This window comes from Odocoileus virginianus, chromosome 23 (genome assembly GCF_023699985.2).
Source record: "Odocoileus virginianus isolate 20LAN1187 ecotype Illinois chromosome 23, Ovbor_1.2, whole genome shotgun sequence".
Taxonomy (NCBI): Eukaryota; Metazoa; Chordata; class Mammalia; order Artiodactyla; family Cervidae; genus Odocoileus; species Odocoileus virginianus.
Window position 1 is genome coordinate 47,116,145 of NC_069696.1, and position 13,625 is coordinate 47,129,769.

Below are 13,625 nucleotides of genomic sequence, written 5' to 3' on the forward strand. Positions count from 1 at the left end.
TTTCTACTCTTGAATGAAGAGGCTGCCACATGGTAGCTGAAACAAACAGAAAGCAAAATTAACTGCTTACTAAACAAGGAAAAACTGTACTTGTTAGACACAGCCTCTCTAAACAAAGAAAACAACTGCTTTTATGTGTTTTAGATGCTCAGTCGTGTCTGACTCTTTGCGACCCCATGGACTGTAGCCCACCAGGCTCCTCTGTCCATGGGATTCTCCAGGCAGGAATACTGGAGTGGGCTGCCATTTCCTCCCCTAGGGGATCTAACAAACCAAGGGATTGAACCTTTGTTTCCTGTGCCTCCTGAATTGGCAGGCAGATTCTTTACCAGTGAGCCCCTTATGTGGGCTTGGAGGAATTGTGAAGTTCAGAGATTGTTGGACTTTTAGAAGTGGGAGTGTTTAGAAATTAGGTGAACCTTTGCTGTGGAAGTGTCACCACAGGAGTGGCTGACTTTCAGAAGTGTGGTTCCTGCTGCCAAGATGTCATAGATTGCTTTCAAACTAGGATTGGAAGTTTTTATTCTCATTACTAAAAGTTTTATTTCCCAGTCAGAGACTAAATGGCCATCCTTCTTAAGCCATTTCCATTTTGGGGATCCCCACAGCGGGGTTGGAAGTTACCTGAGTCAGCAGACAGGAGCTTCTGGCTCATCAGTGTTCCTGGTTCCAATTTTGACCTGGACAGTTCCAAAGCAGGGAGTTATTTTGAGTTCCCCGAGCATATTCTTTTTTGATCTAAAAGTAGGACTAGTTTCCCACTAGAGTGCAGGATGGAATGGGGTGAAGCACTTTGGGTTCCTTGTTTTAGGCAAGATCTAGACTCCCAAAGAATAGTGGCTATGAGAACAGGGAACCCTTTCAACCTTGCATTTATTGATGATGTCTTCTGTTAGACTTGGGTTTCCCAGGTGATGCAAGAGGTAAAGAACCCGCCTGCCAGTTCAAGAGACATAAGAGACGTGGGTTCAACCTCTGAGTCGGGAAGATCCCCTGGAAGAGGACATTGCCTCTCCTTCAAGAGATTTTTCATGGGCTGTGCATTTGGCCTGTACAATGTTCTTTCCTCAGCTATCAGCAGAGCCAATAACAGCCTTACTTCCATCAAGTCTTTGCTCAAATATCACCTTTCCAATGATGCTTTCAAATTTGTGGTGCTGGAGAAGATTCTTGAAAGTCCCTTGGACTACAGGGAGATCAAACCAGTCAATCCTAAAAGAAATCAACCCTGAATGTTCATTGGAAGGACTGATGCTAAGGCTGAAGCTCCAGTACTTTGGCCACCTGATGTGATGAGCTGACTCATTAGAAGTGACCCTGATGCTGGGAAATATCGAGGGCAAGAGGAAAAGGAGGTGACAGAGACTGAGATGGTTGGATGGCATCACCGATTCAATGGACATGAGTTTGAGCAAATTGAGTGAAGCACAGGGAAGCCTGGCGTGCCTCGGTCCATGGGGTTGCAAAGAGTCAGACATGACTTCGAGATTGAACAACAGCAACACAGCAATTTGTCAAAATAATTCTGGGGCCTTATTTAAAATCACAGTCTCAGGACTTTTCTTATGGTGCAGAGGTTAAGACTCTGCCTTCCAATGCAGGCATTCGAAGGTTCAATTCTATTCCTGGTTGGGAACTAAGATGCCATATACTGCAGGGCAACTAATCCCGCATGCCTGAACTAGAGAGCCTGAATGCTGCACCTACTGAGCCTGTAAGCGGACCCAATGCAGCCAAGAAAAAAAAGATGAAGGAAAGGGCAATCAAAGCCCCTGACCCCACCCATGCTTCTCTGGCACTCTGGATCCCTCTTGTCCCTTTCTCCTTTTGTTTCTTCTTTCCGAAGAACTTATCACCTTTAACATACCTATGTATATGCTTGTTATTTATTGTCTATCCACTTAAATGTAAAGGTCAGGGATTTTTATCATTTTTGTACATTGCCTGTCACATAAAAGGCATTCAGTAAATATTTTTGGAATGAATGAATGCATATTAGTAGGAAAGAAATATATATATATGCACGCACACCCACACCCACACCCCCACACACATATATATTTATATATGTGCTCTGTCTGCTGCAAATCAGGCTGGAGCAAATGCTGTAAAAGAGACAGAAACCACTAGAGGCTTCTGAGTTGGGAGATGTGATGAGAGGTGGCCGGTGACATCTCAGACTCTCCAGCTGTGCATATACCAGGACAGATGTCAGGAACTTCACAGCAAGTCTCCTATGGTGTCTTCAGGGGGCTTGATGAAGTCTCATCTAGTGCACCAGGAATATTCCACTTGAACTGTGGAAGGATAATGAGGATTTGAAATGTTAGGCACAACATACCGTGTGACCTTGAGCAGGTCATCTCTTTACTCTGTGCCTCGGTTTTCTCTTTTGTAAAGTGAATAGAGGACTAGGCTTCCTCCATTCTTGAGATCTGTGATTCTATGAAGTGTGGTCAGGGAAGCCTTGACAGAACAGTTAGAGTGTACCTGGGCCCTTCTGAAGGTATCTAGTCACTCATCCCCTTCCTGTGGTCAAATACGAGGTTGGATCTGAGGGTCAAGGCTGAAGGTCAGCAGACCCCAGCCATGTCAGTGGCTGTTTCTCTGCCATTGCAGGAAATCGGCCTCGCCTCCCTGGGTGCCCCTGATGAGTACGTTGAGAAACTTGCGACAGTAAGTATCCTCTCTCCCTGCTGGCTGGTGGGAATGTCTCGGGTCTTTGAAACTTTGCTGTTTTCCTGAAAGCCAGATCATTTGAAAAGAAAAAATAATCAGAATGCCTTGCTTACTTTTGCACAAGTGACATTTCACATATTGACTTCTTGGTGGTTTGATTTTGAAATCAACTACACACAGATGTTTCCATGTAACTTTAAACAGTATGTCTTAAACTATCATTACAACAGGCTGTAATGATAGTCGTTGGGAACCCCCTTGAATGGGTGGGAAGTAGTCTAGATTCACATCTTTGAAGAGGAAAGTATTTACTTTCTACCTGGCGCTGGGGCCAGCATGAGGATCTTTCCTTTCTCAGATCCGAGGTAAAAGTGGGAACTGGGCTCTGCCTTCTAACCAAACACTCTCTGCCACAGGGGGTGACAACTCTCATCCATAGATACCATGGATGAGCAACTGCAGGGCAGGGCCTCCTTCCTGTAGAGCCCCTTCCAACTTGACCGATGCACTCCTAACCTCTAAGCCACGTTTTTTATAATGTGCTCAGCTTGGAAGATAGGAAATAAAACTTTATAGTGGAATTAGGGACTTCAAATTAATGCACACATATCATTCAGTTCAGTTGCTCAGTCGTGTCTGACTCTTAGCGACCCAATGGACTGCAGCACTCCAGGCTTCCCTGTCATTATGATATATCAGTTTAGAAGTTTGTGAATTTATGAGAAGGTTGAAACCTCTAAGATCCTTTCTCACTGCCCAGCTGCTCTGAGACCCCGGGCAAGTGGCTTTTGCACCCTCATTTCTAAAAATGGATACAATTGTTTATACCGTTTCCATCTCAAAAGTACATCATGAGGATCTTGAGGATCAAAAGAGTTAAACTTGTGTGGATGTGAGTTTTTAAAAGCCAGATGCTGTGGTGATACAAAAAGTGACTTTCAAAGAAACTGCAGAACTTGATAGAATTTCTCAGTTGTAAGAAAAAAAAAAAAAACTGAAATACACAGCATTAAGTTACTTGCTGTAATTGTGATAAAAATATTCATCACCAACCTAGCTTCTCAAAAACAATCTTATTATTGATATGCTGATCTGGGAATAGTCTTGGGGCCCTTGCTCTGCCTTGAGATGCTGTGTCACTGTATGTATGTAACTTCACCTCTCTGGGCTAAAGATGTCTCATCTGTATGTGAGCTCAGACTGACTCAGTTCTGACAGCCTTCCCAGGTTTCATGTTCTCTAGTACAATAAATAGACTTACCTAGAAACCCTGGGCCTTGGCTTTCTCTTGGCCCTATTCAGTAGGAAAGAAAGTGAAAGTCGCTCAGTTGTGTCCGACTCTTTGTGATCCCATAGACTATACAGTCCATGCAATTCTCCAGGTCAGAATACTGGAGTGGGTAGCCTTTCCCTTCTCCAGGGGATCTTCCCAACAGGGATCAAACCCAGGTCTCCCACATGGCAGGTGGATTCTTTACCAGCTGAGCCACAAGGGGAGCCAGAGAATCCTGGAGTGGGCGGCCTATCCCTTCTCCAGCAGATGTTCCTGACCCAGGAATCGATTCTAGACCCTTATTTCCCAAGCCATTTATCTGGGCCATGTTGCACTGGGAGCTATTGAAGGAAAAGACTTGGTTATTTGGGAGGCTGAGTGCAGTGACTGACAGGGGTTTAACACAGATTGTTGCATGATGGGGATACTGAATAATAACCTTAGAACCGAGAAGGAAATTTGAGGCCGAATAAGGAAGCAGATAGCTCAATAAAATGCAGTGATGAAGTTTACTGTGGGTAACTGACACAGGAAAGGGCGGGTAGACAGCAGCCAGAGGCTTTGGCAACCACACTCTATGCCATGAAAAGGGTACAGTGGGGCTAAAGGGGCCAACACTACTAAGATCCAGTGCAGCCAAATTAAAATTGATTAGTTAATTAACTAAAGGGGTCAAAGCTAAGGATAGAATCTGATTACTAAGGGAGAAGCAGGTTCACACTGTCAGGAGTTAGGGGTTTCCCCCCCCTCCCCCGGAAGGTCTCATGACCATTAATCCTTGTGAGGCATTATCCATCTGCCTCAGCAAAAGTGTTCATATGTCAGATGAAGATTCTATATTGGATAAGAAGGGTAAAAGTTGACGAGGAACTTACCTGGCGCATTCCTTGTGAATAGACTGAAGCTCAACCTTACAGAAAAGAATAGGGTTAGGACTTCAGGCTTACATGGAGCTGACAAAATGGCATTGGTGTGGTTCAGTCACAGAGATAACAGGATATACTCCCTCACTGATTCTATCATGACCCGATTCCCTACCTCTCACTGAGCCTGATGGGATTGTCTGGTAACTCCAGCCAACTTGGGGGAGCAACTCCCTCTAGCCGATGCCACAGAGAAGAAAGCAGAGAGGGTGGAAGAGTTCCTGTCATAGAGAGTGGCTTGTTGGGGGTACCTTTTGGGGGGCTTCCTTAATACTCTCCCACCACTTCCCATCACATCTTGCAGTCAGTTCAGTTCAGTTCAATCGCTTGGAGAAGGCAGTGGCACCCCACTCCAGTCCTCTCGCCTGGAAAATCCCATGGACAGGGGAGCCTGGTGGGCTGCAGTCCATGGGGTCACTAAGAGTTAGACACGACTGAGCGACTTCACTTTCACTTTTCACTTTCATGCATTGGAGAAGGAAATGGCAACCCACTCCAATGTTCTTGCCTGGAAAATCCCATGGACAGGGGAGCCTGGTAGGCTGCAGTCCATGGGGTCACTAAGAGTTAGACACGACTGAGCGACTTTACTTTCACGTTTCACTTTCATGCATTGGAGAAGGAAATGGTAGCCCACTCCAATGTTCTTGCCTGGAGAATCCCAGGGACGGGGGAGCCTGCTGGGCTGCCATCTATGGGGTCGCACAGAGTCAGACACGACTGAAGCGACTTAGCAGCAGCAGCAGCAGTTCAATCTCTGAGTCATGTCCGACTCTTTGTGACCCCGTGGACTGCAGCATGCCGGCTTCCCTGTCATCACCAACTCCTGGGGCCTGCTCAAACTCATGTCCATGGAGTCGGTGGTGCCATCCAGTCATTTCATCCTCTGTCATCCCCTTCTCCTCCTGCCTTCAATCTTTCCCAGCATCAAGGTCTTTTCCAAGGAGTCAGTTCTTCACATCAGGTGGCCAAAGTATTAGAGTTTCAGCTTTAGCATCTTGCATTCAGCCAACTCTTAATTCAACAGGTAACTGGATAGGCTAAGACATAGCACAGGAAACCACTACCCCAGGTCAGGCTGATTCAGAGAACAGACCTGCACAAACTCCCACCTGGGCACCTTGTCTCTGGCCCTGGGTCACCTGCTGCTTCCTTGTGTACGCTTTCAACTTGACTTTCCATTTCAGATTTACTGGTTTACTGTGGAGTTCGGGCTCTGCAAGCAAGGAGACTCCATAAAGGCATATGGTGCTGGGCTCCTGTCATCCTTTGGTGAATTACAGGTATGAACCGAATAGGAACCATGGATGGATTTGAGAGTGATAGGTACAGCAGACCATTCATTTTCCCTTTGTGCTGTCGAAACCCTCTTACATCCACTTTGAAACTAAACCTCAGGGTTTCTCCTCAAGTGATTGACCTCTTACCAGCTGTGATTTGGTTGTGACTGTGGGTTTTAGAGATTGAAATTGAACTGCAGATACACAGGTCTCCAGACCAGAGGGGCCTCCTGAATCTAGGGTTGAACTATGCATTGGGACACAGGCAAACACATGCCAGAAAATGTGGCTGCTCCCACACCATCTGTTGATCACCTTACCTGAAAATGGTTGGGGTAAAATATTCCTCTTGATCCTGATTGCTCTCTAGTATGTGCAAAATAATTTAGTTCACCTGCATTGGGACTAGGGTATGGCAGGAATCAGGATAAGTTGGGAAGGGATGCACAAATAGGGGATGAGGCAGGGACCAGCAGCGCTGACTTAACCATGACGACTTTCCATTTGGGACCCGCAGTATTGCCTATCAGGCAAGCCGAAGCTCCTTCCTCTGGAACTGGAGAAGACCGCTGTCCAGGAGTATACGATCACAGAGTTCCAGCCTCTTTATTATGTGGCTGAGAGTTTTAATGATGCCAAGGAGAAAGTGAGGTGAGATGGTAACCAAGCTAGGCCAGCAGCCCTTGGGACTCGACCTGGTGCCGCTCGTCTGCGGGAGGTTGGGCAGGAGAATGGATTTCAGTGCCTACAGCAGCGGCGTGCATCAGACAGTATTCTCTCCCCACCCTGTCTCTCTCCACTCCCTGTTGAGAGAAGTGCCTTCCTTTACAGGACCCCGTTTCGTAGCTTATTAGCCGAACATGATGACCCCTGCAGACAGGCCTACCACCTTATCCTTGCTCAGTGCGGCCACCAGGCCCACTGAACTCTCATATGTTCAGAGCAGCCGCAGACGTCCCCCCATCAAACAGCACTAGACATTTTCTCACCCAGGGGAGTCCTTTGCCACTTTATTCTCCCACATACTTGCATAACTCCCTCCCTCCCTCTCTTCAGCCTTTACCCACATTTAACCGTTTTTGTGTGTCTTTCTCTAAACAACTTGCTTAAAATCAATACCCAGCCCTGTCTCCCACCCCCACCCCCCACTACTCATTACTGGCTCTGTGATTTACTTTTCTCCTTAGCACTTATTAATGTCTAAAATCTTGTGTGATTTAAGGTCCCTGAGGATAGGGGATTTTGTCCTTTCTGCTCTTTCCCCCGACTTCAAGAACAGTGCCGGACACCTAGCAAACACTCAGTATTGCTATTGTTCAGTTGCTAAGTCATGTCAGGCTCTTTGTGACTCCATGGACTGCAGCACACCAGACTTGCTTGTCCTTCACTGTCTCCTGGAGTTTGCTCACACTCATGTCCATTGGGTCGTGATGCCATCCAACCATCTCATCCTCTGAATCAGTGAGTAACTGGCAAATGTGCCAATCTCAGAGGCAATTCAGCCCCAGGCTGGTGGAGTGGTACCAGGACTTTGAGACTCTCAGCTCCCTGAGAAGATGGCCCTGCCATCAACCTGCCAGAGCCATACTGCTCCCAGCAGGTGGTGGGATGGACAGAGGGTCTACTTATACAGGGCAGCCATGATTCCATTGTTACCACTTCTTTTGTTGTATCTTAGCAGTGATGTGTAATAAATGTAAGTCCTACAGGCTTCTGGAATCCCTGAAGCTGGGCATGTCAGCTTTGAATGCACCGGGCTTAGGTAACCAACAGTAAAATGGTAGCCCACAAACGCACTTTCTTTGACCCCAAATGACTCCCTCCGCTCTTTTCTCCAGGGCCCTTAGGTCCTTCCTGCCATTCTTTGCCATTTTTCTCCTAAATTTTCACCCTTACTGAGAACCTAGGCTTTCTGTGGCCCTAAAGGTTCCACTCTGCCATTCCTGGAACTCCTTTAGGGTTATGGATTTTCAGGAGTTCATGCATTATTCCACCAAGGTAATTATAGTTACAGGTAAGGTGGCCCAGACAGTAAAGAATCCACCTGCAATGAACGAGACATGGGTTCGACCCCTGGGGTCGGGAAGATCCCCTGGAGAAGGGAATGGCTACCCACTCCAGTATTCTTGCCAGGAGAGTCCCATGGACCGAGAGCCTGGTGGGCTACATGCCATGGTGTCACGAAGAGCTGGACACATGTGAGTGACTAACACTTTCACTTTTCAAGATGCCTAGTAGCTATTTTGTACCAAACATTGTTCTCAGTGCTTTTCAGATATTAATTCATTTAGACCACAAATTGCGATAGGGGTGCAGAAACATTGAAGGGGTAAGTAACTCCCTCAGCATCACACAGCTAGTAAGTGGCCGGCCCAGGGTTTGGACTCAGGCAGTGGAACTCAGAGCTGGTACTCTTAACTGCTGAGTTGCACTGAGATTCCCACATGGACAGGTCGTTCTGGAGATGATTCTCTCACTCAGGGAGTGATCAGCCTCAGGCCAACAGGGAAGACCTTGCCAGGACATGGGCCTCTCTTTGAAATTCCACCTGCTCTGCTAGTGTCTGCTTCCCCTGATGACTTGGTAATAAGGAACCTGCCTGCAATGCAGGAGACGCGGGTCCATTCCCTGGGTCAGAGAGATCCCCTGGAGGAGGAAATGGCAACCCACTCCAGTATTCTTGTCTGGAAAATCCCGTGGACCAAGGAGTCTGGTGAGCTATATAGTCCATGGGGTCACAGAGAGTCAGACATGACTGAGTACGCACTCACTCACTGCTAGTGTCTAGAGCCCAGAGGAGACACAAAAGCTCTCATCTGCTGAGAGCTGGCTCACAGAACGAAAGATAATTCAAAAAAGGAGGGGATCTGAGCTCCTCTGGGATACCCTCAGAGCATCCCAACTAAAAGAAACCGATGCCAACCATTTTCAGTTTCAGTATTCAAATTCTAGCAGAGACAGGGCTGAGTTTGTTCACACACCCGCTGCTTGACCTGAGGAGCACTAAGTGGGCCTCAGACTGACAGCCCAACTCATATATCTCCAGTGGGGGAGGTCGAGTCCCCAAAGAAAAAACAAGCTGCACCCTGGAATGAGGGACGAGGGGAAGAGCAGGCAGAGTCACAGGTGTCTACTGCTTGGTTCATGCCACCAGCTGGACTGAGAAGGCTTTTTCCAAAGAAGAGATGGGGCAGGATACTTAACCACTTATTCTTCATGCATCCCCAGTCACTAAGAAAAGATTCCTCCCAGGCCCAGGAGTGATGCACCAGGCAGGCAGGGAAGTGAGGGGCCCAGGCCAGATTCAGACTACCTGTATTCTTTCCCTTCTTTATAATGTGTTGCCAGCATGGCCTTAGTAGTTATTTAGCTTCCTCAAGCCTCAGTTTCCTCATCGTAAAATGGGAATAGTAAAATGGTACCTTCCTCTTAAGGTTTTTATGAAGGCTAATTTAGTAAATAGTTAATAGTTAGTTAATAGATAATAGTTGTTAAGAGTATAAAACAGTTGAAACTTGCTCTAGTTCTCAAACGTAGGAGGCCCTCAATCCATGTTAAGTTTCATTCATAGTGTTGTCTTCAACTTTGAGAACCATGTTTTCCTTCTTTGCCTTGATGATCAAGCATCTCAGAAGTTTTTTCCCTTCTGTAACATTCTTTGGCTAGATTTTACTTACTCCTTTTATTTTATTTAATGATAAGAATTTGGCCTTATTGTATACTGTGCTTTTATTGTAAGCTACTTCTGACATTTTGGAGGCATGTGCATAAGTGTGTTTGTATATACACAGACACACCTACCACATACAAAGTCTTCCCAAAGAGGACCTAAAACTCCATTTCACTTCTCAGCCCAGTACTAAAGCCCCTGGTGAGGTTTCAATGCTACTAATAACCAAGTGAATGCCACTGAAAAATCTTTTTAAATTACTTTCCCCCAAATGGTAGCCTTCACTCAGACCTATGATTTTGGTTTCAGGAACTTTGCTGCCACAATCCCACGGCCCTTCTCAGTTCGTTACGACCCATACACTCAACGGATTGAGGTCTTGGACAACACCCAGCAACTTAAGATTTTGGCTGACTCCATCAGTAGTAAGTAACATACACCCTCTGAGGCCATTCTCATATAGGATTGTGTTTTCTTACCTTCCTCAGAGGAACAGTAAGAAATGTATTAAATATTTAAGAAAAACATTTTCAGGGAAGCTACTGACTTATTGAGAGAGAAAAACTGAGCAGTAAAAAGCCAGAATTGCCTTGAGTGTCCTCTCTGCTTTGACCTTCCTGGATCCCACCCCACCTCCTATGACCCACCACCTTTCTACCCTGGCTTGTTGCTGGCACGTTCCCCTTTCTCTTTGCATTTTCACCCCTTCCCCTCTAAGTGTCCACTGGACCTTACTCTGCCTGGAATCCCAGCTCCTAAGGGTAGATTTTATCTACTTTATCAATCACAGAGCAGTTCATCCATTGACCTTTTATTTTTTCTGGACAAGATTATTATAATAGTTGTTCTTAAAAAGTCATTGTGCTATTATGTTCATCTCCCAATTCTTTCTAGCCTTCAAATTCCCCTCAAGCAACACTGACCAGCTCTTAGTTCCCATGCATTCCCCTGGCCTTTGCCCATACAGTTTTTGTTTAAAATACTCTCTTTACCACTCCTGTTTAGGGACCCCATCCCAGTTCATCTTTCAATTGTTCATACATATCTCTTCTTAGGGTAAGTCTGGTTTGGGTGTCCCTCCTAGGTCTTGGCCTTCCCATAGATCCCTCTCTCAGAGCACTTATCATAGGTTTTTTATTTTATAATTGTTTGCTTGTCTGTCTCCCCAGCTAGACTTGAGCAGAGGGCCATGTCGGGTTTGCTGTCAAATCCCCAGCAGTTAGCCATATTCCGAAAAATCATATTAGGTACTCAAGAACTATTGAATGAATGGACAAAACCACCCAAGGATCAAGCTTTAAAGGGAGAAGTTCTAGTCCAAGGGGTGGGGAGTGTCTGTCTGTAAAAACGTGCTAAGAAAGGCCGGAAGGGCTGGTGGACTTGGCTTATCCCTCTCTACCCCTGTGACGTTGCCTGAGGCCACTGCTAATATGCAGAACTAGCCCATTATACTGGTTTCCATCAGGTATGGCCTCCCTCCCATAATGAGCCATTGTGATAAAGTCCAAGGCTGATTCCCTCCCATAGATCCCATCTTGAACACTCAGCTGGAATAATCTGTTCACCAAAGAGGCCAGCCACGGGCTCTGGAGGCTGGGGTGTGAGAGAGGAGGGTTAGGCCGTAGCCGTTTTCTCTCTCTCATTTCCCCTGAGAAAGTGAAAATAATTTCAAAGACTATTATTTATAAGAGGTTTCTAAAAATCACTGACTAACAGATTTAGGAACTGGAGGGTCCTTAGAGTTCTGTGACCTTATATGAGGCCCCATCATCTCTATACTGTCCTCAGGATCTAGGCAGGAATAAGGCTGGTCTGTCTCCAAGTCCCCTTCCACTTCTATGAAGAGTCTGTGTCCTTGTGGCCCCTTGGCTTGTGAGAATCTGGCATGAATGAAAGCGACTCCATCATACCTTACTTAGTCTGGTGGTCTGGCAATCTAGGCTGAGTTCTCTGCTTAGACCATGCCTTCTCAAACCTCGTGTGCCTCAGAATCACTTGGAGAGCTAGTTAGACATGGATAGTCCTGAGTTGTACTCCCAGATAAATTCCCTGAATGTGTGATATGAGTCAGGGATTTGTATTTGTAATGAAGCCCCAGGGAATTCTGACATGGAGTGGGGGTGGGGGGCAACGTGAACCCTACTTTTAGGTCCTGTGGCTTAGCCCTTTACAAGCATCTGTGGATGGTCATGTGAAAAGGAAACAGAAAAGCTAGTGATTTCCTTGGGGAGAAAACTATTACCTCCTTCACTGAGAAACAGACAATGGAAAGAGGAAGCGTAATTACATTAATAGCTCTTTAGCAGTTCCTACAACTTGGAATCATCTGTAATGGATCAGATTTTATCACCCTAGCTAAGCTATCAGCTCCTTGAAGGTCGGGGTAGTTCCTAGTGTATGCACACACCCCACTGATTCCCTAACCTTTTACACACTGCAGACACTTGAAGGGTGTTTGTTCACAGTATGAGTGGCTCCTCTGTTTTTCTTTGTAGGTGAAGTTGAAATCCTTTGCAGTGCCCTCCAGAAATTAAAGTGAAGTCACAGACAGAGCCTAAACTGAGAATCTCTCGATGGAAATCCAACTGCTTCTTTCATTTCATCTTAAAAAGTGTAAAAAACAAGTCTTAATTCAAAATGAAGCCTTAAATCCTTTCGAGAGCAAGATGGTGGGTCAACAAATAAAATAATCTGAAATGACAGCATATTAATAATACCCCAAAGCATAATGATGGGTCTTTTGGGGTCATCTGTGATTTAGAGATGATAATCTCATACTCTGAATTGAATTAAAAATCAATAACCTGTCACACTTCATCAAAGTTAATGAAAATTTGGGACCTGCTTTATTCAACCTTCCTAAATACTTTCAGTATTTGCTGTAGAGAATTTCTAAAGGGATATATATCCCTCACTGTGAAACACAAGCCTACCAGAATTGAATTTCTGGATTTAATATAAATTTTAGCCTACAAAAGTCATTTTCTATTTCAGGGAACTACGATTCTACTTACTGCTTTGCTATTTTGCCTACGTAGATTTTCTTTAATTCAGAAGCCTATTAAAATCAGTACAAATATTAAAGTTCATAATGTACTATCAAAATATTTTTGTGTTTTATTATCATCATAAACACTGGTATGGAAGGCGGTAGAACTCTCCATCTGATTCAACTTGCAGTATCATTTTCCAATCAATCGTCAAGTCTGTTTTGGGAGACATTTTGAAGACATTTAAGATGCAGTGCATACATGCTAAGTCACTTCAGTCATGGCTGACTTTTTGCAACCACATGGACTGTAGCCCACCAGGTTCCTCTGTTAATGGGTTTCTTCAGGCAAGAATACTGGAGAGGGTTGCCATTTCTTCCTCCAGGGGATCTTCCTAATCCAGGGATAGAATCCAAGTCTCTTAAGTTTCCTCTATTGGCAGGTGGGTTCTTTACCACTAGCACCGCCTGAGAAGCCCCTTTAAGATGCAATAGATGTTAATTAAAATCCCAGATGGTAGATTTTCAGTAAATATTCATTGAATGAATAAGGGAATACATTTATTAAACAGCAAATCTTCAACAAATGTGAGAATTTAAAATACATTAAAAGGCGAGGGTGGGATGTTTCGAGAGAACAGCATCGATATGTATATTATCTAGGGTGAAACAGATCACCAGCCCAGGCTGGATGCATGAGACAAGTGCTTGGGCCTGGTGCACTGGGAAGACCCAGAGGAATCGGGTAGAGAGGGAGGTGAGAGGGGGGACCGGGACGGGGAATACATGTAAATCCATGGCTGATTCATGT

The 13,625-nt window shown here is 45.4% G+C and overlaps 1 protein-coding gene across 1 annotated transcript in view; it reads left to right on the forward strand.

Annotated features, from left to right (window-relative positions):
- Nucleotides 1-12,930, forward strand: part of PAH (phenylalanine hydroxylase) — an 82,348-nt gene extending 69,418 nt beyond the window's left edge. The window contains exons 9-13 of the mRNA XM_020880112.2: nt 2,620-2,676; nt 6,063-6,158; nt 6,673-6,806; nt 10,135-10,250; nt 12,321-12,930. Of these exons, the coding sequence (XP_020735771.2) occupies nt 2,620-2,676; nt 6,063-6,158; nt 6,673-6,806; nt 10,135-10,250; nt 12,321-12,364 (447 nt within the window). The 3' untranslated portion in view covers nt 12,365-12,930. The remainder of the gene's footprint in view (nt 1-2,619; nt 2,677-6,062; nt 6,159-6,672; nt 6,807-10,134; nt 10,251-12,320) is intronic.
- The last annotated feature ends 695 nt before the right edge of the window (nt 12,931-13,625 follow it).